The sequence below is a fragment of the Ovis aries genome, chromosome 24 (assembly GCF_016772045.2).
Source record: "Ovis aries strain OAR_USU_Benz2616 breed Rambouillet chromosome 24, ARS-UI_Ramb_v3.0, whole genome shotgun sequence".
NCBI classification, from domain to species: Eukaryota; Metazoa; Chordata; class Mammalia; order Artiodactyla; family Bovidae; genus Ovis; species Ovis aries.
In genome coordinates this window covers 34,984,282-35,007,739 of record NC_056077.1, presented here as the reverse complement: position 1 = coordinate 35,007,739, position 23,458 = coordinate 34,984,282, and the positions used below count along the sequence as shown (strand labels likewise).

The 23,458-nt window shown below is 60.3% G+C and overlaps 1 protein-coding gene across 6 annotated transcripts; it reads right to left on the bottom strand.

Moving 5' to 3' along the window:
* Positions 1–554: 554 nt before the first annotated feature.
* Positions 555–23,297, bottom strand: LOC101117299 (ras GTPase-activating protein 4). 6 transcript variants are annotated; one of them, XM_042239779.1, is made up of 23 exons: positions 23,138–23,297; positions 18,250–18,306; positions 16,602–16,715; positions 16,056–16,117; positions 14,812–14,941; positions 12,909–12,990; positions 12,134–12,265; positions 11,817–11,908; positions 11,196–11,276; positions 10,409–10,526; positions 10,019–10,169; positions 9,631–9,695; positions 9,206–9,318; positions 8,759–8,951; positions 8,392–8,529; positions 7,170–7,314; positions 6,838–7,007; positions 6,229–6,366; positions 4,898–5,033; positions 3,263–3,383; positions 2,387–2,435; positions 1,290–1,354; positions 555–1,192 (listed from the first exon to the last, which is right to left on the bottom strand). In XM_042239779.1, the coding sequence occupies exons 1-23, from the start codon at positions 23,200–23,202 to the stop codon at positions 916–918; spliced, it is 2,694 nt and encodes an 897-aa protein (XP_042095713.1). In that variant the 5' UTR covers positions 23,203–23,297; the 3' UTR covers positions 555–915. The 6 variants fall into 6 exon arrangements, with proteins under 6 accessions (XP_042095713.1, XP_042095715.1, XP_042095714.1 ...); XM_042239781.1 differs by lacking the exon at positions 2,387–2,435; XM_042239780.1 differs by lacking the exon at positions 11,196–11,276.
* Between the last annotated feature and the right edge of the window lie 161 nt (positions 23,298–23,458).

Below are 23,458 nucleotides of genomic sequence, written 5' to 3'. Positions count from 1 at the left end.
TGGCTAGTCAGCTGGGTCAAGGGTCCTGCCTGTGACCCGGGCCCTTGGGAACTATCCCAGGTCTGGGCTCACAGGGGAGGCCCTAGGCTTGGTTGAACGAGACCTTTAAGAACATGCTGGAAGACCGTGTCCCTCCTCTGTCTTGTTAATTACGTGGAAGGTTTCTGTGTACCTAGGGAGGGACTGGGAGGAGGGCAGGGAGGTGATGCAAGGAAGTCCTGCTTGGGATGAGGGGTTGGCATAAGGGACACTGGCAGGGCCAGGCTATGTAACAGCCTGAGGTTCTGACCAGCTTCCTCTTGCAGGCCCGCTTGAAGGGCCTGTTTGGGGGCCGCAAGGAGGGGCAGCTGGTGAGACATGTCAGGCTCACAGCCTGTGGGATGGATGGGTGGGACCGAGGGGTGTGGTGGGGACAGTAGGTGGGAGGAGAAAGAAGTCCTCAGGATGGGGGGCAGCAGAGAAGAGGCAATGGGGTTACACAGAGTCTATGCTGGCGCCCAGTCCTCGGCCATCCCCGCCAGCAGCCGACCCCCATCACGAGACCCCAGAGCCTCCGCAGTCACAACAGGTTTATTGTCGGCAACAAGCACCTCGATGCTCTCCCGGGGGGCACAGCCCAGGAGCGGGTGGGGTGGCGGCTGGGAGCAAAGCGGGTGCTGAGGTCCAGGCCTGGTCTCCTGGGCTCTGGGCTCCCTCCTGCCTCTCTGGATCTGAGAAGTGTCAGTCCATCTGGGAGTGGGCCACCGTAAAGGGTGGCTTCTGGCTGGCTCTGCCCTGGGCAGGAGAGGAGGGCCCCGGCGCAGCCTGGGGCATGTGGTAGAGATGGCGGCGGGGAGCAGCCCGGCCTTACAGAAGAGCGAGAGCAACTGAAGCTCCCTGGAGACATCAGGTGGGCGATGACTGGCCAAAGCCTTGTCAGCCCTGGACTCCGGAGCCCCCAGACCCCTGGCACCCCCAGCCCAGGAGGGACCTGGGCCCTGCACCCCAGTAAGAGGAAGTGAGGCAAAACACTGAGAGTGCGCGGGGGTCTCCCAGCACTTGGCGGGGCGCGGCGCAACCTGTGGGGCACCTCACGTCTGCAGCTCCAGGATGCGGCTCGGCTCCGAGGGCGGCGAGCCGGCTGGGCTGGACCTGTGGGCCTCCTGGAGGTCCCCGAGCACCTGGAACAGCTCGGCCAGTGGGTCCCCAGGGGCTGGAGGCAGATGCGGGGTCAGAGAAGAGAGGACCCCCCCAGGGAGGGAGGCCCCACCCACAATGCCCGAAAGGGGGCTGGGGTGGGTAGCACCTACCTTCCCCAGGGCCCGTTGGCCCGCGGCTTGCCTCTGGGCCCGTGCTCAACTGTCGGTGTTTCTCCCTGTGGGGAGAGAGGACAGGGTGTGAGGCTCCCATGTCCCCACGGGACCCAGGGTGACCCCAGCTGGGACTCCTGAGCTGGAGGGGGTCCTGGGGGCAGGGGCCTAACTTTTCCAATCTACAGGCAGAGATATGGGCCCAGGTCTCAGCTGGCCCCCACTCACTGCCCTCGTCCCCGCTTCCAGCCCCCTCCCTTGGTCCCCCCTCACCCCTCACCCCCCACCACCCTGGCAAAGGCAGTCTGGAAACCAAGGTTGAACCGTGTCACTCTGTTTTGGAGGGCCCTTGGGAAGAGGACCAAGCGGAGCCTGAACATCCCCTAGTGTTAACTGGCCACGGAATGAGTTTCTTTCTTTTGGGAACAGGAGACAGTGATTTTTTTTTTCTGGCCACATTGCACAGCATGTGGGATCCTAGTTTCCAGACCTAGGGTCAACCTGCACCCCCTGCATTGGAAGCACGGGGTCTTAACCGCTAGCCCACCAGGGAAGTCCTGAGAGTGCTGTTTCAAGCGTGGCTCCTGACGCGTTCACCAACGGCACCCCGGGCCGCTCAAGTACAATCCTCTGTGCGCTTACACAGAGGGAAGGCGAGCAGCCTTCGTGCAGACCTTGTGCCTGTATTGAGGAATTCTATGGGCTCAGCCCTTTGACTGTCTCCTGGATCTATTCGGGGAGAGACGTGTCCCTCTGCTGAGGTCTAACAAGGTCCCCCATCTCAGGTGCCTCAGGTGACCCCGGGGGTACAGTCTGGTCCCTTACTCCTCTGTTCATTTGCTTCTTCAACATTTACTAGAAGAAGAGAAATCTGTGCTGTTTAAGCAAACAAATGTATGATAATCTGCCTCAGCAGCTGTAGGAAACCAGTGCAGCAGGGGGCCGTGGACAGGTGATCAGGCCAGAGGCTGGAGTTCCTGGTGGGGCAGAAGTTCTGGGCAGCAGGATGGAATGGGCCAGGGCTGGTCAGAGGCTCTGGAGGTGGGGAGGCTCTCAAGGCAGGCTGTGCTGGTTAAGAGCCTGGGCACTGGTCTCACCTGAGCCCCAGGTAGGTTGGGTTCAAATCTTTGCGTTCTCTGTTGCTTCCTGGCTTAAATGGGGGATGATAAGAATCCACCTGTTTCAGTAGCTGCAAAAAGTGGTTTTTAAAAAGCACCCCATGTTTTCTAAGCTGGAGTCAGGGGCTTCCCTGGTGGCTCAGGGGTAAGTAATCCTCCTGCCAAAGCAGAAGACATGGGTTCGATCCCTGGTCGCACATGCCTCGGAGCAACTAAGTCCATGTGCCGCAACTCTTGAGCCTCTGCTCTAGAGCCTGGGAGCCAAAACTACTGAAGCCTAGATGCCCTAGGGTCTGTGCTCCGCAACAAGAAAAGCCTCCGCAATGAGAAGCCCTCGTGATGCAGTCAGAGCACAGCCCCCACTCACTGCAACCAGAGAAAAGCCTGCAAGGCAATGAAGACCTAGCACAGCGAAAGATATTTTAAAAAATAAAGTACAGAAATAAAACTAAAATAAGCCAGAGCCAGGGCTGAGAACCACTGAATTGAGTGAGTTTGCTGAGGGCAGTCCCGGTGCTCCGAGGGCCCCACGGAAGTACTGGGCAGATGAGGGGGCAGGGTCAATTGGGGCGGGAATCAACCACAGCCTGACCCTGGGCTTCCACAGCCCTTGGCACCTTCATCCAAAATAGAGCCAGCCTCGTGCTGCAGAGATCCAGGCACCCTGCCCTCCCCAGCTGTGGGTGCCCTAGCCAGGAAGGTGTGGGGGCTGGATTAGGAAGGAAGAGAACAGCCACCATGGAGAAGCCCTGAGCCCGATCCTGGCTCTGGCCACCCCCAGCCCCCCAGCACATCCCCGGGGGCTGCCCAGGCTCTGCCGCATGGGCCTCACTGCCCCCGAATGGGCCTCCTCACCTCAGTGCAGCCTCCACACCCAGGAGGTGCCGATAGATGAGCTGAGCCTCCAGGTCGTGGTCGAGAGGGTCATTCCACTCCTGCAGGGTCACCCAGGACCGCGTCTTGTTGCAGCCCAGATCTGGGGGCAGAGAGGGGACAGAGTGGTGGGCAGGCACTGTGAGCTTTCACATCTGACTTCCTGGAATGCAGATGGGGAAACTGAGGCCTAGAGAGGGCAAGGGGTGGACTCAGGGGCCCCCCGGTGCGGGCTGGGGGCACAGCCTGGGAGGTCTGGCCCAGGGCCTGTCGGTGGTGCCCACACTTCAGGGGGCAGCCCCTCATCTCCCTCCTGTTCAGCTCCTGAGCAGTAACTGACCTAACCGCAGGATGTGGAAGTTATGCAGGGTACAACCTAGGGTGCTGGACCACTTTCTGGAAGATTCCTGCCTAGAAGGAAGCTGGGAGCAGCCAGGAACCATAAGGTTATGGTGAGAGGAGCCAGGAGGGTTGTGCCTTGGAATGAGCTGGCTCTGCCACGTGCTGGCTTCACGACCTTGGCAGACACCCGCCCTCGCCAAGACTCTGTCTCCCCTTCTACAGTATGCGGCTATCAGGCCCTGCCTCGTGGCACCCTGGGGAGCCCTGCTGCGCCAATGACAAGGGTTCTCGCCACAACGTTATAGCCGGAGGCTGCAGGCCAGGCCCATCACCCAGGGACATGCTCGTACCAAGCTGCCCTTGCTCCCTGTCAGAGCCAGGGCTGAGCATGAGTGAGTGGGCCATCTTCCCAGGGCCTGGACCACGCTGAGCTACGGGGCTCAAGGCTTGGCCCGGCCTGCAGGCAGGGGGTTGCTCCAAGTGCTGTGTCCTCTGTGACTGGGGAGCAAAAATTCTGTAAAGCAGATACAGATAATGCAGGAAGATCTGGAACCTTCAAGAACTTTGCTGTCCAATAAGATAGCCACTAGCCACGTGAGACCATTCATATAAAAATGAATTGAAATTAAAATAAATTCAAAACTCAGCTCCTTGGCTATACTCACCCCATCACAAGTGCTCAACAACTGCATGTCCACAGCTGGCACACACACAGTGTTGGGCCATACAGATACACACCATTTCCATCATCACTGAAAGTTCTAGAAGCTTCTCTCTGCCATCCCTCTAGGGTCCAAGGCCCAGGGTACCCCCAACTCACAGCTCCAGTATCGGGCTGCCAGTGTGGCAATATGCAAATTCAGGAGCTCTCTTCAGCCCTCTTTAGCAAGGAATCCCTAAAGCGTGTTCCTTAGAACCCTGGTTCTGCAAGAAGCTCTTTCATTGGGCTGAAAAAGGCTTCCCTGGGAAAGGAGTTTGGAAAGAGCTGGACTAGACGGCAGCAGATATGGGATGCTAACTCTGGCCTCCTCCAGGGTCTCTCAGGCACCCACAGGCTTTGTACACACCAAGTGGCAGTTCCCAAACCACCAGATCACGGGACCCTTTCTGCCCAGAGCATCTGCATGGCCTGGCTGGCCTCAGGAGTGCCCGCAGGTACCCAGGTGGCTCCCAGCTGGCCACAAAGGTGGGGCTCCAGAGCCCCATGTCCTAGGCAGGGGCCTGAGGCCTATGGGGGACAGACTCAGCACTGTGGCTTTCTGGCCTGCATCCCACCTGTCTTGTCCCTCTGGTGGCAGCAGCTCCATTTGTCCCCACGGAAGACGCCAGGGTGGTAGGAGCCCAGCAGGCCGGTGTTGTTGATGCAGACCTTCCGCAGAGCAGACAGCCACTGGTTCAGCTCGTTCACACACTGCAGGGGATGAGGGGGAGGGGCCATGATGAGAGGTCACCGCCTCCAGGAAGCCCTCCATCCTTGAAGCTGCCCTGCCTCTCAGGACTACATAGTCTTGAGAGTTGGCTCAGCAGCTTTGGGGGAATTAGAAAAAGCTGCCCTTTCTCCAGATGCAGGCAGCCCACACCCAGCACATGGCCTGGTGAGGGAGCGAAGGCTGCATGTCAGCCCCACTGGCCCCCTCGGCCAAGCCCCTGGGTAGTCCCAAACCCGCCGGTCATGTGTGCTGGCTTTGCTGTCACCATTTCTCCCCTGTGGCTCTAGACTCTGACCCATCAGGGAGTCCTTGGGAGTTGGGCCCCGTCAGACGGGTCTGTGACCTCCCACCCCTGCATCCAAGACAGTCACTCTGGGGAACAAAGCACGTCCCCTCCCACTTCTCCATCCCCCTTGTTCAATGTCTCTGCTCAAATGCTGCCGTCAGAGGGCCTCCCTGAGCTCCCCTCCCTGCCGCACCCCACTCTGTCCCCTCTCTCTCAGTCTCCATTGCCAATGTCAACAAAGCGCTGACATTAAAATAATGTCAAATATTTTCACTGACATTTAAAATATTTATTTATGGATTTATCTCCTTCCCTGTGATGGAAGCCCATGAAGGCAAGGACTCTGTTCTGTCTGCCACAGTACCCCCATCACTTAGATTAGTGCCCGGAACCTAGAAAGGACTCAGTGAATATTTTTTAGATGAATCAATGGGTAAGTGAATGGGTTAATACGTGAAGAGGAGAAGGAGATCTGAGAGAATGACCCACAGCCACACACTTGCATAAACGATTGTTATGTGTGGAAACATATGTACACACACACACAGAAACACACAGACACCAACTTAAGACAAGTTCCAACAAATATATACAATGTGAAGATTCAAGACACAGGGACACACTCATCTACGCACTGGACCACCCTGAGACCTAGGACCTATGTGCGGGTGCCAAGACAGGGCCACACAGACATGGGCATGGCCTCCCAGGCACCCAGACCCCGAGAGACACACCCACGGCACTCACATCAGCTTTCACACCCATGCTGTGCCTGATGCAGTGACAGGCGGTCGGAAGCTCATTCAACCTTCACTCCAGCCCACCCAGGGTGGGGAGAGTTTCCCACAGGACCCCCACTGGCCGTGGGCCTCCCTCCGCATGGCCCACACCTTGCACTGCAGGTAGGCAGTCTGGAGCCTGCCCGAGTCATCCGTGTAGATAGCCTGCATGACGTGGGAGCTGCCGAAGCTCTTCTCCTCCACCTTCTCTGCTGCCCGGATGTTGGCGAGCTTGATGAGGGTGCTTTTCTAGGGGGATGGGGACAGGGGAAGGGAGGCTCAGGCCGAGGTCACTCCCCTTCCTATTTCTGGGCCTCAGTCTCCCCTTCTGCAGCACCAGGGGTTGGCACCGGGGATCCAGAGGACTCATCCTCCCAGGAGCCTGCTCTGAGAGTGACCTCAGCCAGGACAGAGTACAAGCTCACTCAACCTGGCCTCTTGGGGGCCTGAGCATGCCTCAGTGCCCCACCTCGCTCACACCCCGACCAAGAAGCCAGGGCCAGACACTGCAGCTGCTGCCCACCCCAGGATCCCCTAGAAAGAGGACCTTCTTCCTTTTGGGTCTTAAGTCACCCTGTGGCTGCCACCAGGAGCTGGCCCCTGCCTGGCTTTCTTCTCCAACCCCGGTGGTCCCTGAGATGGGCCAAGAGGAAGGGACAGGTGCCTCCAGGGTGTTCCAACCCCTCAGAGCCCCTCTTACCCTCTGCCACCCTTACCCACCTTGGAGCTGGGGGTCTTGGCAAAGCTGAGGGCCTCCGTGGTGAGGGAGAAGTGGAGCTTCTTAAAGGAGGAGGATGTGAGGGGGCCTTTGCCCTTGGTCCTATGGATGAAGAGCGGCCCCTCCTTCACCGGGGGTGCCTGCAAGCTCAGGGCCCGCTGCAGGTCCAGCTCTGTGGGCCAGAGAGGGAAGGCAACACCTGAGCCCTTGGCGGGGGAAGGCGGGGGGGGCGGGGCCGGGGGCGGAGCAAACTTCAACATCAGGCTGTGGGTGGAGCAGCAAGAGGCACTGAGGTGGGCGGGGCAGGGGCGGGGCCGCGCCCTGAAGTACTCACCGTCTTTCTCCTGGATGTCTACCAGTTTGGTGATGAAGTCCTTCAGCTGGGCCACGCCCTGGCGCACTGTGGGCTGCAGCGGTTCCATCCAAGTCTCCTTAGCCCTGGAAGCTGGCGTGTCCATGTTGCCCACGTTCTGGACCGCCTAGGGGTTCGACAGCAGGAAAGGCCAGACTCTGCTAGAGTCAGACACCCGGCGACGGCTGCTCCCACCACCCCCCACCTGCACCCTGTCTGTGCTACTCCCACAGTAGAAATGGAGGCAGGGGCGACCCAAGCTCTGCTCAAGGGCCCACTCTATCCCACTGGGGACCGGGGCGGGGCGGGTCACAGTTTGCCGTCTTTGCTGCTACTGCTGCTGCTAAGTCGCTTCAGCCGTGTCCGACTCTGTGCGACCCCACAGACAGCAGCCCAGCAGGCTCCTCTGTCCCTGGGATTCTCCAAGCAAGAACTCTGGAGTGGGTTGCCCTTTCTTTCTCCAATGCACGAAAGGAAAAGGGAAAATAAAGTCGCTTAGTTACGTCCGACTCTTAGTGACCCCACGGACTGCAGCCTACCAGGCTCCTCCGTCCATGGGATTTTCCAGGCAAGAGTCTTTAGGGAACTTATAGTTGGGACTGAAAGTGAAAGTGAAGTTGCTCAGTCGTGTCCGACTCTGCGACCCCATGGACTGTAGCCCACCAGACTCCTGTTTCCATGGGATTTTCCAGGCAAGAGTACTGGAGTGGGTTGCCATTTCCTTCTCCAGGCGATCTTCCCAACCCAGGGACAGAATCCGGGTCTCCCACATTGTAGGCAAGACGCTTTACCATCTGAGCCACCAGGGAAGTCCATAGTTAGGGACCACTTGGGGCCAGTCTATTGACCCGTGGATTTCACAGCAGACTCTGCTCCACCAGGTACCCTGACCCCAGCCTGGTGCCAGGGAGATAAGGGCAGCCTGGGAGTCAGTAGATCTGGGAGTTAGAAGGTCCCTGTTCTCCCAACATGTGCTGCAACCAGGCCTTGGGCACCCTCCAGCTCGCGGACTTGTTCCCTTAATCATGAGACTGGGCGACCATGAGAAAGCTTTGAAAACTATGAAGTGCCGTGCCACAGGAGGGCACCGGCGGCCTGCCACAAGGCGTTCCTGGAGCCGATGTGAAACACAATGGGGAACATAGCAAGGGCCCCAGTCAAGCACCCAGCTGGGCATCTTCCGCCAGGATCCGCAGCCCCGGACCTTGGCCAGCAGGAGCAGGGTGCGGCTGGTGCGGGCGTCCGCGTGCCGCTCTCGCAGGTGGAAGAGCTTGGGCGCCAGGATGGCAGGAGAGACGAAGCGCAGGCACAGGAAGCTGGTGACGGCGATGAAGGGCACGTTCTGGAAGGGCGTGAGAGAGTGGGGGGCTGGACTCCGCGAGGCCTGGGCTCTTTTGACAGCTCCCTTCCCTCTGGGACTCTCTCCCTCGCTCCCGTGACCTTCCCGAGCTCAGTCCCAGCCTGGGCTTCTAACATCAATCAGGCCCCTTCCTACCAGGCCCTGAGACACCCACCCCTTCTTTTCCCGCCACTTTCTCCCCTCCGTCTAGCCCCACCGACAGAGGGCGCACCTCGTCCTGGGCGCTGGGGAAGCGCTCGCGCACGCGCCGGAAGAGCTGGCGGAAGGTGGCCCGGACCACGGCGGGGCACGCGCGAACCGAGCGGCTGAGTGCGCTCAGCAGCGCCCCCAGGTGGGCGCGCAGCGTCTGCGCGCTCTGCTCCAGCACCTCGGCCTCGGTCTGAGGGCGGTGTAGTCCAGAGCACCTGAGTGGGCCCCGGGGGCGGACCCGCCGAAAGATCGAGGTCAGCGCCTGCACCCACGACTCCGACAGGGGCGCCCGGAGACACAGGTGTAGAAAGACATCAGCCAAGACAGGGACACAGTCAACGCACAAGTGGGCAGAGCAGACGAAAGGCCGACTCAGGCAGAAAGAAACACACGCACACTTTCCCAAAGGGCCTGACCCGTCCCCCTGTCCGTCCCCCACCCCGCCCTCAGGGGTCACCCCTGGCCTCACCCTACATCCTTGACCTCCACCTTGCTGGGATCCAGCTCCACGTACTTCTTCTCCTCAAATACCCTGTCAATGATGGGGCCCAGGACTCCGTGCAGATACCGCATCCCTGCCACCTGGGGGCCACCGCGAGCAGCGTTGGTCCCGCCTCCCACCTTCGGCTACCGGCCCTCTCTCCCCGCAGCTGGCCTCCCAGCTACCATCTGCCTGCTGTAGCCACCCAGGGTAGAACCTGGCGCACACAGGGAAAAGCTGCTCAACAAACTGCAGCTACATGAATGAATGAATGAATGAGTGGACGGAATTCTCAGCCTTAAAGGGCCCGGGACAGGAGGCAGATGAGCCAAGTTTAAGGCGCAGCTCTGTCTCTCCGCCTCTAGGAATCTGTCTCCTCTATAAAACAAAGACAATACACCATGCAACCTCACCTTCAGAAAAGACTCCATGGATTTGGAGGCCAGAGAATTGCTACGGAACAGGGTGTTCGCCTCACCTACAAGCAGAGGTTCCCGTGGGCAGGGAGTTGAGAGAGTGACAAGGCTTTGGGGAAGAGGATGGAGGAGCTTAGGACTAGGGGCTCCTTGCTAACCACTCAGTAAAGAGCCTCCTGGCCACCTGTCAACTCAGCACCCCATCTCTGCCTTTTGCTTTTTCCTTTACTTCTGAATCTGACCCATCTCCCTCCTTAACTGGACCCATTGGCCTCCTGCAGGAGGACTCTGGGATTTCTCACCTCCGAGCATCCCTGGAGTCCTAGGCTCCCGGCCCTCCACCCCAACCCGGTGCCCTAACAGGCCACTCCCTCCCAGGCCTCACAGGTGCGGCTCAGCTCCAGCTGAAAGAGCAGGTCCAGGAAGTCTTTGGCCAGTCCTTGCCCCAGGAAGAGCTTGAGCAGGGTGGTGGCCACTTCCTGGCGGCACTCCGTGCTGGTCGTCTCCTCAATGAGTGAGATCAGCTGCCCTGGGCCCTGCAGGGGGCGGTGAGGAGAGGCGGGGCTGCAGGGCACACAGGGGAACCCCAACCCTTCCCTCTGAGGACCGCAAAGGACCACGGAGAAGGCGGCCCACTGTCCCAAGGGACGGAGGGGCCCTGGGCACTGGCTGGTTCTGACGGCTCAGATCTTCGCTCTTCAGAGCGTGTTTAGAAGGACAGGAAAGACACACCCACGGTCCCTGAGTCTCCCGCCTTCCCCCGGGGGCTTCTCACCTGGTGGCCCAGCTTCACCTCTCGGCACAACAGCTGCACCAGGGGCTGGTAGCAGCTGGATGGCAGCACCGTCTCGTCCCGCAGCCGCACCTCCAGCTGCAAGGAGCCCAGGTGGCCCCTGGAACGGGCAGCCCGTGACCTCTCCACCAGGGACCCAGGCCGCCCGGGGCCAGCCCCTTCCCCACTGCCTCTGTCTTCCCTGCCATCCCTCTGAGCCAGCCGGCCCTCCACCAAGGTCTCCTCACATCGTCTCCTCCACCTCCCATTCTCTGCCCCAGCTGTTCTGTTTGGAAAGCCCTTGCTCCCTCCATCCTCAGGGGAGCTCCATCCGTCTTCAAGACCTAGCTCCCTAGGGACCTCGAGACTCCTGAGGACCCCAGGCTTCACCCATGTGGGCCTGCTAGGCTCCCCGGCCTTGAGTTTGTCAACTCCCAGAGAACAGCTCCCATGTGTATATTTTACACAGGAAGCAAATCCCCAAGCTTCATGACAACCTGCCAGGGGAAACTGAGGCTCAGACTAGGTAAGCAACTTGCCACATTAGACCTAACTTCCAAGCTCCCCTGTTCTGACCCCTCCTGGGGAGGCTGCTGACCAAGGCTTGATAGACCCTAAGGCCCCCCACCCCCACTACCTGCACGACAGCCCGGCTAAGTGACGAGTGACAAGACTGCCGTGGCTGGTTCTATGGAAATGTCTTGGAGTTGGACACAGTGGTCCACCCAACCCCTGTCCTGATGAGGGTGTATGTGTAGGGACGGGGCTCTGGGACCTCCTGTGGACTCACAGAGCTGAACCATTTGAGGTGGGGACACTGCTGTTCCTCCACTTCCGGGCTGAGTAGAGGGCAAGGGGGCCAGAGGGCTTCCTTATACGGTTGCCAGATTCACCAAAATAAAAATACAAGGCACTCAGTCACACTGAGTATCTTAAATACGTTTGTCTCATACACTTCATGGACATACACTAAAAAATCAGTTCAAGGTTTATCCCAAATTCAGCTTTACCAAACATCCTGTATTTTATCTGGCAACCCCATTCCTGGAAAACTGGGGGGAGAGTGAGAGCTATGGCTCAGGGACACTGACTCAGAGCTCTGGAGACTTGAACTCTGGTCTAGGGTCTGCAGAGACACCCTTAAAGGGAAAGTATCTGAAGGCTTGTTCTAGAATCTGCCAGAAGACGGAAAGCAGGAGGTTCGTACTGCCTTGGAGCTCTGAGGTCAGGGCTGAGCCCAGGACTGTCAGAAGGGAAAGAGGAGAAGATGCTAGCCTGGTGGACAAGGGCACAGGAAAACAGGGGCCGCTCACTCACCCCCAGCCGGCACACCTGCCTGCCTGCTGGAGCCGAGGCTCAGCCTCCCAGGGCCCAGACCCGCCACCCCTGCGGCCAAGCCCCAAGCACTCACTCTTCCCGCCGGCTCTTGGACTGGTCAGGCTGCAGCCGGAACCAGCCCTCCTCCCGCTGGGCTGCCCACAGTCTCTGCACGTTGACCACCACCTGGGAGCGGGACAGGCCGTGGTTGTTGGTAGGGGAGAGGTGGGGACGACCCAATGCTGGGATCCTTGTTTCTCTTCCTTGCCAACCACTGTTCTTTGGAGAGGGGGTACCTGCTGAGGGTCCCTGAGCACCCGGGGGATCCCAGGCCTCCTGAGTGCCCGGCTGTGGGATGGGACAGCCGGAACGGAGGCCAGCAGGGGTGGCCTGAAGGGGCAGGGCACTCACTTTGCCCAGGAAGTCATTGCGGCTGACAAGGTCCCAGTCCCAGGCCTCCACACACAGCGCCTCCGCAGCCCCTTCCTCCAGCTCGAACTCAAATGTCTCGTTCCAACGTGGGTAGCATGACTTTTTCACGATCTGCCCCAAAAGAAATCCCTGATCACTGGAGGCGGGCTGACTCCACCAGTCTCCCCGGGGCCACCCGAGCGCAGGGCCACCCCACACATCTCCCTTGGGTTCCCTGCAGGGGCTCTGAGGCAACAACCCCTCCTTGTCCGCACAGAGGCCCCGAGATAGCAGAGGTAACGATTCCGTGTCCAAATCCCTACTCACTTCTCAAGTGGGGAAATCGAGGCCCAGAAGGGGTAAGACACTAGTCCAAGGCCACACAGCAAAATGGTAGCAGGCTGCCCTGAGAACCCAGGTCTCGACGCCCTCCCCACCAGGGGCAAGTCCACCCCGCCCCTGCCGGCTGTTTCCCAGAGTTGAGAAAAAAACAGTGTGGGCAGGGGTTGGACTTGGCAGATTAACCCCTAGGTGGGCAGACTGTCGCAGCACACCCAGGCCAGGGGCGAAAAGGCAGCAGAGACCGCAGAAGCTGGCACCAGAAAGGTGGACCCACCATGCACGCTGGGAGAGGCCACCCTGCTTCCCCGAGCCTCCTCTGAGAGACCACAGACCTCAACTGACCTCCCCGGTGATGGTGATAGAGGATGAGGCCGTGAGGGCCTGGGCAGGTCCCAGAGCCCCCGGCCAGCTCCCGGCCCCCCAGCGTCCTCACCGAGGTCTCCTGCGTGCGGCCGTTGTATCGCACTCGGACGAAGGGGTCAGAGGCACCATTCCGGTCCTTGGGGGCGAGGTCCCTGCAAGGGACCAGAGCACCCACTTGTCACCCAGCCTCACCCAGGTGGACACCCCCTGCCCCACTGTGGGGTGACCCTACACCAGGCTGGAAAGGCCTGGGCGCAAGCTGGGAGGCTTCGGACAGTGTCTCTCCGTTTTCTAGACCCTGACTCCCACTGCGTTCACCCCATGGACCCTCCCACATGTTCCCCACACCAGGCTAAGGGTCCTCCAAGGCCTCTTCTGTCTCCAGCCAGCTGCTGCGCCTCCTTGGGTGGCAGGGACGCAAGGCAAGTGCGGCCTGGAATAGCCCGGCCCAAGGGCACATCTCACTGCCCTCCGTTCCCAAGGCAAGGCTCACCTCTTTGAGCCTCGGTTTCCTCATCAAGAAAGTGGAGAAGACAATCCCTTGAATGGAGGTAACGGGCTCCTAGAATGCCTACCTCCTCCTACTTGGGGGGGGGGGGCTTGGGGAGCAACCCCCACCACCATCCTGCCCTCTCCCTGCAGCTGGTCCTTCACCAGGACCAAATCTGGCCACGGCTCCCCCGGCTTAGCACCCTCTTTGGAAGAATAACGAACCCCCTCTGCCTTCCCTTCCCCGGAAATAGAATTTTCTGCTCTTTTCTGTCTTTTCCAGTTTACGCCTCTTATGACTGCTTCTCTTTCCTCCTCAGAACTGCCTATTAAAATTCCAGAGCGTGGCCTTGAGAATCTGCCCAGAAACAGGAGGAGAAAATGTTCTTCCTGCCTCTGCAACAAAGGCAGCTCCCTAAGGGGCCAAGAGCTGAGGACAGCAGGGGACAAGTCCCCTCACACACCAAAGGGGCGTCTAACTGACCGCTGTTCCCCCTTTGCCCCCAACCCCGTCACTTCCTAAGAGGCGGCCAAGTCGTGTGCATGTGTGTGAGCGTGCATGTGAGCGTGTGAGCACTCAGGTTACACACAGCCTGGCCTGGGCGAGGCTGAGGACGGAAGTGAGTGGGCAGAGGGGTGGACGGTCTGTGAGGATGACAGGGTGCGAGGGGACTGACTGTAAGTCTGCCCAAGTCCAGCCATTTTCCCTGGAGCTGGCTGTGCATGTCCCAGCCCCAGGACGCAAAATAGAGCCACAGGCCTCATGTTCAGGAGGCAGGCTTTCCTCCAGAGCGGCCAGCCACCCCGCGGGGACTCCACAGGTGCCAGCCAGCTGGTGGGTCCCTCCACAGGCCGCCCCCACTCCCACCCTGGAGGCAGGCAAGGACCCGGTGGAGGTGGGTTGGAGCCAGAAAGGAAGGTGCTTCTCACAGAGTGTGTGTGACTCACACTCAGGCCCCGACGGGAGTGGAGCCTGCAGCTAAAAATACCCTGGTGGAGGCGGGGGGTTCCCTGGCACAGGTGACAGCCCCAGCTTCCCATCCAAGTCACTCTCCCTCCGGGGAGAACCCCACCCCTTCCTCTGGAGATTTACAGCAACTCCTTTCACCGCCCCCACTACCCTACCCTACCCTACCAAGGGTTCCCCGCCAACCCCACAAGTCAGGCCAAGTTGACAATGAAGTTAAACCCAGGGGAAGCCCAGTCCTGGCACTGGGGCTGGACGATCGGGGAGCAGGGTCCCCTCCCCCTTCACCCCCCACAGCTCGAGGATGCCTGGAAGTCTAGCATCAGACCAGCATCCTTGCCCCTAAGAGAGACAGCCTCCCACGGGGTCACCGTGGCAGCGTCTTCACGTCCCCAGGCTCCCCCCAGAGCCCGCCATCCAGGGAGGAAGCCTGGTGGCATCAGGGAGAGGAGGCCTAGCACCCACGGCGGGCTTCTCTAGTTCCGGGGGGCCCCCTGCCCAGCTCCCCATGGCTCACCTGGCCTCCAGCACAGAGCAGCGCAGCCTGCAGGCGCGGGTCCCCGGAACCACCTCCAGCCGCAGGTGGATCTCGCCCTGTACCTCCTCATCGGGGTCGACCTCGGTCAGGTGGGCCCACCCGCTGAAACCTAAGGGGCCGCAGCTCAGCCAGGGGCCTGGCCCTTCTCCCACAGCGGCCCCACCCAAACGCCCCAGGCCCCTGCCTGATCGCCTCGAGGACCTCTCAAGCTCCCGGGAGGCCAGGGCTGCTGCCCCCAGTGGCAAGCGGGGACACCGAGGGTCAGGAGCTGAACAGCGGTGGGGTCAAAGTCCAAGTCCAGCATGGTCCCAAGCTGCATCTGGTGGCCCTGGCCTTGCCCCATCCTGGGACAGGCCTCTCTGCCTCAGTTTCCCCATCTTAAGAGATGGGGAGAGTGGGCTGCCGGGAGGAGGATGCGACAGATGGGGGTGCAACAAGGGGATGGCATCACGGGGGCCACTGGCCCCTGAGCGGCCAGCTGGGGCCACAAGCAGGAGAGGCCTCAGGCCTGGCAGGGGCCAAGAGGCCCCGTGAGTCAGCATTGGCCATCCCTGCAACCAGGCCCGCCCCAGTGTCAGGGATGGGAGCAGGTGTGTGCCGGGGAGGCCCCCCGGGAGTCACAGGGGCTCAGGCCAGCAGAGCCTGAAGCACCTCTGAGCTCCTGGTCTGAACCTCCACCAGCAGATGGTGACTCAGCCCGGAGGAGGCGGCACCGGGTCACACGGCCAGGATGGGGCAGGACGGACCCCTCCAAACAATGTCAGTGTCCCCCAATCCTCCAGGGGCTCTCTAGCCACGCCTTGCCCCAGGCCAACCCCCTCGACTGAGGACACTGGGGACCAGGCTGAGGAGACCTGGTGGGGTACACAGACAGCCAGACTGGGAGGAGGGAACCCCACCCCTCGACAATGGAACATAAAGAGGCCCCTTCCTCTGTGTGCAGAGGTCTCAGATCTCACTAGCAGCCCCTCATCGCCCCGGGGGGATGTGGTCCCAACTAGGGGGGCAGAATGGTCCCAGCTACAGGGCAGAGGCTGGGGAACAGGCGACAGAGAGGGCCACGGGCCCTTCGGGGGAGGGCCGTGACGGCTTTCCTGAGCACAGGGGACTGAAAGATCCCAGAGGAAGGTCTCAGATCAGGGGATGGGCCGGGGACTGGGCAGACCAGTGTAGGGGAAGGCAGGGGACGAGAAGCTGGCGTGGCCTCCCTCCTGGGGTCTTACCCTTAGGGTGAGCGGCCAGCGTGTCCCTTGTAAGGCAGACCTTTCCGATGACATCATCCCGGCTGGAGGGTGGAGAGGGAGCCCGAGCTGGGCAGGGCTGGTGCAGAACCGGAGACCCCCAACACACCCCACCCCCTTCAGGGCCCCTCTCGGGAGCGGGGAGGCTGACACTGCGGTCACTTACAGGAGCCTGCATGGAGCAGGGCCCGTGACCCTCTGGCAGACCCTCTCGGGGGCATGTGTCTGCACGTGGACTTATGCGTGTGCCTACCTACACGCCCAGCTCTTCTCTCCGGGTGCCTGTGTCCAAGCTCACACCCCCATGCACACACAGCCCAGCACACACATGCACGCGTAGTGGGGTGTGAGCATAGCGAATCCACACACACGGACACAGATGCTGCACACATCCAAGCCCTGCGCCCTGCAGGTCCCCTGGGCTCCCCCTCCTTCCAGGCTGTAAAGAAGAGGCAAAGTGACCCACAGTCCCAGAGAGGGACGGGGGGCGGGGTCCAGGCCCCAGATGGGGAGCGGGGTTGTGCCCACCTGAGAGCATCCTCGTCCATGACGTAGAAGGCCACCGAGTGGAAGGTGGGCGGCAGGTGCACCTCGTACTCCTCGCCCCAGAAGGGGCAGAGGGTCTTCCACACAGTCGCAGTCCTGCAGGAGATGACCCTCAGCACCGCCCACAGACCCCTGGCTGGGACAAGGCGGTGGGCGCTGCGGGGCTGGAGCCCACCCGTCCCTACATCCCCCTCCACTTCCCGGAATGACTGCTCTGCTGAGTAATGATTCTCCCTGTCCCTCCATCGTCCGCCGCCCATCATCCCCTCCTGGCCGTGCTTTCTGCCCTGACTGCAGATGCACTGGCTGCATCTATCAGGCCATTTTCCATTTGGGGAAACTGAGGCCAGAGTTGGCAGTCTCTGGCCTCAGGTCACACAGCAGGACAATGGCAGAGCCAGGACTGGAAGCCTAGCTTCCCAGCCTCCCCTGGCTCCTGATGCTGAAGAGACTCGCTCGCTGAGGGTGGAGGCAGGGTGATGGCCAACCTGACTCTGGGGACAGACGGTCCTCCTTGGGGGGAACCTGAGAGCCAAGGTCTGGAGCCTGCCCCACAGAGCCAGCTCTGGTTCATCCCAGGGCAGAACCCTTGACTCACAGGGCTGCAGACACTTTCCTGGTGGTCCAGCGGCTAAGACTCTGTGCTCCCACTGCAGGGGGGCGTGGTGAGCTCCATCCCTGGTCGCAGAACTAAGATCCCACATGCTGTGCGGTGTGACCAAAATAAACCCCGAAAAACTCCTAGGGCTCAGCAGGGTAAGCTGAAACCCTCCAAGGACCTTGATGAAGGCTCAGGGGATCACCTTCACCCCAACCACTTCTTGGACAGGCCACTTGAACTCTGGGGCCTTGATTTCCCTGTCTGTCCTTGAGACAACCCGAGCAGTCAGGCATCTCCCCACCCTGCTTCCCCCATCCCCCAGTGTCCATTCTCTGGAGAAAGCCTGGAAAAAGGCATGCTGTTTGCAGGTGGGAAGCACTGTGGGGCTGACGTAACCGCCTTGGCTATTGATTAGCAGTGGGCGCCCCAGTGGGCAGAAGGGTGGAGCAGCTCTGGCCATGAACTTTGGAGGCAAAGGCCTTCGTGGGAGAGGATACCAGACAGCAAAGACCCTGCCCAGCATCATGGGGCCCATGGGGAAAGGGATATAGCACAGGGAAAGTGACCATTCTGCGCAAGTTAGCTTTTTTTTTAATGGGATGTGATGCTGTTGTATGGAACTCATGGTAAGTATTGGAGCTCATGGTAAGTATTAAACAGGCTGCAAAAGGTTTAGCATAGGGCCTGGCAGAGTCCATCCTTCCTGAGTGACAGCTGTGGTTACCAGCCATTATCCTCTGGCCCTTTGGCCGGTTGTAAAGTTGTCAGGAGGAACAGAGTGGGTGGGAGGCCCTTGGCTGAGAGCCCAGCGCACCATAGATAATCCTTCTATGGGCGTTAAGGCCAGTAATTAGCAAGGCTAGTCGGTCTTTTCTCACCTCCCAGCAGGCTGTCAGGACCTAATGGGCACCAAGAAATCAGAAGCTCCAAGCCCTGGCCATCTCCATGCAAATTTCACACGCCCTTAGATGTGGGAGTTGGGGGGTGGGGCAGGAGGGCTGGACAGGGCTGGCAGGGCGGGGGCGGTACCTGATGATGGGCTCGTTGTCTACCTTCACAATGCAGTAGGGGTCGCTGCTGCCGGTGCTGCAAGAGACGGGAGGGACTGATGGGGGCGGGCGGGCCATGGGCACCCCTCCTCCCACCCCAGGAGAAAGGGCAGTCCAGGCTGAGGCACCAGGTCCTAGGCTGGGACCCAAAGACGCCTCAGGCTGAAAAGTGTGCCCCCACTCCTTGTCTGGGAGGAGGCTGGTGAGGCAAAGGCAGGAACCTGCACCAAGGCTCCCCGGCCACTGCTTCTCCAGCTCAGGACAGGTCTCTTCTCCTTCCTGCCGGCTCCCACAGCCCCCAAACCCTGCCTCGTCCAGGGGAGGACAGAAACAACAGTCACAAAAGCCCCTCCACCACGTCAGTCTCTCCTCTGAGCCTTGGTTCCTGCTGTTCCTTCTGCCTGGACTGCCTTCCCACTCCTCCCAAGACCCCTTCCCAGCTCCCCTCCTCTGAGAGCCCACACCTGTCCCAGAGGCTGGGAGTAAGGTCTCCCCTCCCATCCCAGCACTGCTAGTGAGGTACTGTCACCAACTGCCTCCTCTGCCTGACTATAACCCGAGAGTAGGGACCACTTCTGTGTTGACAGGGCTTGGCACAAGACTGCGTCCCCGGGAGTGTTGAGCGGAATGAATGAATGAATGGACAGCCATTAGCCTCAAGCTCCCAGCCATCTGGGAAAGAATAAATACGGAAGGCAAGCCAAGATGGCTTGGTTCCTCCCGTCTCTGTTGGCGGGGGATCCCTGGGGTTGAGGGCAGCCCTGGCCAGGCCCAGGGTCTCTCCTGAGCAAGAAGCGGGAGTGAACTTTCTCCAGAAGTGCCCTCCAGGTCTGCAACTCATAAAATGGAAGACGTTGGATTTGCATGTTGGAGGTTGGGGAATTCCAAGCCCAGCTTCCCTACTCAAAAGGGGATCCTCCTGCAGAGGAAGCTACTGGAGACAAAGGTTCTCCTGATACCGATGGGAAATGTCTCCCAAGACTCAGTCCCTCCTCCCCATAGACTGGGATCTGTAACACCAGCTCACAGGGTGGCTGACCTGATGTGAGGGCCAGCCCACAGACTGTGTTTAGTAACTGTTAGCACCAACCGGAACTCTCTGATCTTCCCTTTGTAACCCTCTCCCATTGTTCAAGAGCCCTGCCCCCTGGTTGGGAAACTAAGATTCCACTTGCCTTGCAGCAACTAAGCCCCAGCAAGGCAACTCCTGAGCCCTCCAGCCACAAAGGGAGTCCATGCACTGCAGCTAGAGAAGATCCCATGTGCTGCAATCAAGACGATGCAGCCAAATAAATAAGTAAATATTTTTGTTAAAAAAAAAAAAAAAAAAAGAGTAGGCTTTTACGGACCTGAGCCCACTGGTGGTCCCTGGCCAGCTGCTGGGACTTGTGCTCTCTGCCCTCATGAGGCCCTTGGGCTGGGGCCCTTCCCACTTCTTCCCCAAACCACTCACTGCTGCTGCTGGCCCAGCCTGGCTCCTTGCGGGGCCTCTATATTTAGGGCCTTGGCAGTTTCCAGTCTGTAGAAGGGGGAGGATCAGGGCAAATCCTGAAATAGCCCCGGGACTGTCCCCAGGGCCGCTGGGCAAGGGAGCCAGCGGGTCACCGGTCACCATGAGACTCAGCTCCTCTCTGGCTGGCCCAGGCACCGGAGGATGGGGAAGAAGCAGGACAGAACCAAGCAGGCTCTAGAATCTGTTCAGGGAGCACCGCTGGGCCCCGTGCCCTTAAGAGGACTAAAAACCCACGAGTGGAAGTGGCAGAGAGGCGGGTGGCCACTGTGTGATGACCACCCCTCCTCCGAACTGTCTCAGTCAAGGTGGATCACCAAGAATGAAGGCGAGCTCCCTGTCCTCAGAGGCATCCAAGTGCTAGCTGGAAGGGATGTTGCTCGTGAGTCAGGCTTGGGGCTAATGAGGCCCAAGGGTGCAGGCTCACCACCATCACTCCTGCCTCCAGCACTCAGGGAGGGCCTCCTGAGATTTCTGAACCCCTGCCATGCCCAAATGCTTTGCATGGCATTTGCAAGGCTGGGTCCTCACTGAGCCCCACAGCAAGCTTGCAGCCTGGGTCCAGACAGGATGCTTGATCTATCAGCAGAAGAGTGGATCTGACTCCTGACGTCTCTCCCTACTGGCTGTGTGGCCCTGGCAAAAGACTTTCACGTCCTAAGCCTCAGTTTCCCCATCTACAAACGTTTGTTGTAGCATTTGTTGGAGCAGTGTTCGGTCGCTCATTTGTGTCCGACTCTTTGTGACCCCATGAATGGCAGCACGCCAGGCTTCCCTGTCCTTCACCACCTCCCAGAGTTTGCTCAAATTCATGTCTATTGAGTCAGTGATGCCATCCGAACATCTCATCTTCTTCATCCCCTTCTCCTCTTGCCCTCAATCTTTCCCAGCATCAGGGCCTTTTCCAGTGATCAGCTGTATAAGGCAGATATGAGACGACTCATTGGAAAAGACCCTGATGCTGGGAAAGGTTGAGGGCAAGAGGAGAAGCAGGCAGCAGAGGATGAGATGGTTGGATGCCATCAGTGACTCAATGGACGTGAATCTGAGCAAACTCTGGGAGACAGTGAAGGACAGGGAAGCCTGGCGTGCTGCAGTCCATGGGGTTGCAAAGAGCTGGACACGACTTGGCGAATGAACAAAGAGGACTGCATGGGAAAGGTCCTCAACACATCTGAATCTCCTCTACCGTGGAGCAGGTGTCCCTGAGGGCGCCAAGAATGCCGAGACGAATGAGTCATGGTTCCTGTGCTCAGAATCATGTGGCAGGGGCAGCCCACAAAGGAGCAGCTGGTACCAAGGGCTTCATCCTAACTCCAGCTGACCCAAAGTGCTACAGGGCAAGGAACCCTGCCCAAGGGCACCAGGGAAAGCTCTGGAGGGAAGCAGAAGTTTGGAAAGGGTCCTGAAGGATGCATAGGAGTTTTCTAGCGGCCCATGAAGGGAAGTGCTTGAAGGCGGAAGACTCACACATGTGCGAGAGCAGGGCAGTGGAGGCCAACAGCCCAGATGTGAGGGCCTGAGGTGGCGCGGGTTCACAGCTGGATCTAAGAAATGCTTGATGAGTCAGAGTTGCCTATACCAGCCACTATGGCGAAGACAGACCAAAGGAGGGGAGGGGAGGGGAGTACACAGGAGGCAAGAAAAGAGATTCTGGAGGCAGAACCCACAGAACTTGGTGACCCCTCCCCTGGGGATGGAGGCACCCACTGAGGAGTCTCTCACCTGCGGAGAGGCAGGGCTGGGGAACCGGGCATCAGGGTGGGCAGAGTGCAGTTTCACTGCCCTTGGCTGCTAAGAGCCTGGAGTCAGGCACTAGGGCCAGCGCTGTGGGGATGGGGAGGGAGGCGACAGACGGAGGGGCTGCACCTCCCAGCCGCCACCAGCCGGAGGAGGCCAAGCTGACCTAGATACCGGTGCCAGCAGGGGGGCGGGGGGCGGTGGGTGCTTGGAGGCTGGGCTTGGAGACCGAGACCCTTCTCAGAGCTCATCTGCCTCCCCACCCGAGAGACCACATTCCCAGCTCCAGCTCCCCTCCCCTCCCCTCCCCTCACACAGGGAAACCCACCTTGACACAGCCCAGCACCCTCCCTCACCCATCGCCATGGCAACTGCTGAGCCTGGCCTCCTCAGGCCCAGGGGGCCTTGAACTGGAACTGCTGGTGGCGCTGAGCGCGCTGGGAAACTCCCGGGGACCACTGTGCTCGCGAGGGAGGTGCCTGAGACCCCTCCTCCTGCGCCCCACTCCCGAGTCCGCCCCCCCTTGGCATCCCGGCACCCGCTGAGGAGCCCAGGGGTGGGGAAGCTGCCGGCCAGCAGACTTTGGACCCTAGGCTGCCTCCGGGCTCCCCGCCCCCGCCCCCGCCCCTCCTCCAGGCAGCCAGGCCCTCAGGCTTCATACTTTCCATCACCCTCCACCGAGAGGGATTTCCACCTCCAGTTTACGGCGGGGAAACTGAGACTTAGTGGACAATGAGCCGCCCAAGGCTCATAGGAGGGAGGCGGCAATGGGATCAGACAGCTCAGCTCTGGCACCTACCGAGAAGGGTGGAGGTGGGGAGAAGGGGAGAGGGGTGTGCTTTGGAAACCTCAAATCTGGCCAGGGGCCAGGGAAGGTCCTAGATGTCAGTGCTTGTGAGGAGCCCTAGGATTAAGACCTTGCTCTTCCACCTGGGGCCAGCATCTCCCTGTTCTCGGAGCCTCCGTTTTCCCATCCGTAAAATGGACCAGTGACAGCGGCCTTGCTGGGTGGTTTTAAGGGTTAAAGGCTGCTCCTCAGGCAAAGCTGAGGACACAAGAACAGCGACTCCCCGGCCACCCCATCCTCCACAGATCCTGCCTCTAGACCAACAGGGCTACTCTTCCTTCCCTTTTCAAAGGCACAGCAGGAAGCCCCAGGGCATTTCGGGTGCAGGGTGCACACTGCCAGGAACTAAGTGTTCCAGAACTCCTGAGGAAGACCCTTCGTTTTTAGGAGGGCCCTCCACCCCCTCCAGCCACACCCCCCGCAGTGCACAGAGACAACTCCTTTTCTGTCTCCCCCACGCCCGCTCCAGTTCTATAGAAGCCCCTTCCGCTTGTAAGCCTCCGTCTTCCTTCACTGAAGGCCCCTTATAGCCCCCCCCCCCCGCCCCCTCCCCAGTCCCGGGCCCTTCCCTGTCATCCCCTGTCCGGTGTTCCAAGCAAATCTCACTGTCCCTATTTCCCTGCCTGTCTCCCACCGCAGCCGCGCTCGCCACACCCTCGCCACCACTGCTCTACTTGTGGCCGGGCCGTGTAGACCCCAGGAAGGTGAGGCGGGCATAAGGGGCAGCACCCCTCCTGGACAGTTCGGGTTCCCATCCCCAGGCTTGCTCACATGTCCTTGGCGGGCAGGTTCTTCCCCTCCACGATGCGGATGGACAGCGAGCTGCGCTTAGCCATCGCGGGTCCGCGACGCGGGGTCCTCAGCCAGGGGAGCCGGACGCCAGGTTCCAGTGCAGCGGCAGGCAGGCGGGCGGAGGAGCGAGCGCTGGACTGGGCGCAGGAGGGGGGCGGGCCCCGCGGGGTGGGGGAGGTAAACGCGGGGGCGGGGGAATCTCGTCCACTTCATTCACCCCCCCGCCCCCGCCCCACGTGCGGGGACACAGCGCCCGGACGGACCAATCGGCGGCCGGGGCTCCCCGGGTGGGCGGGGCCG

Bases quoted from the DNA above. Each gene is read 5' to 3' on its own strand.
- LOC101117299 (XM_042239779.1), bottom strand. From the start codon at position 23,202: ATGGCTAAGCGCAGCTCGCTGTCCATCCGCATCGTGGAGGGGAAGAAC. The intron at 2,436-3,262 runs GTGAGGAGGCCC...CATTTAAGCCAG, and splicing joins GGTGTGGAGGCTGCACTGAG to GAAGCAACAGAGAACGCAAA. The intron at 1,355-2,386 runs GTGAGACCAGTG...CTCTCCCCACAG, and splicing joins CCAACCTACCTGGGGCTCAG to GGAGAAACACCGACAGTTGA.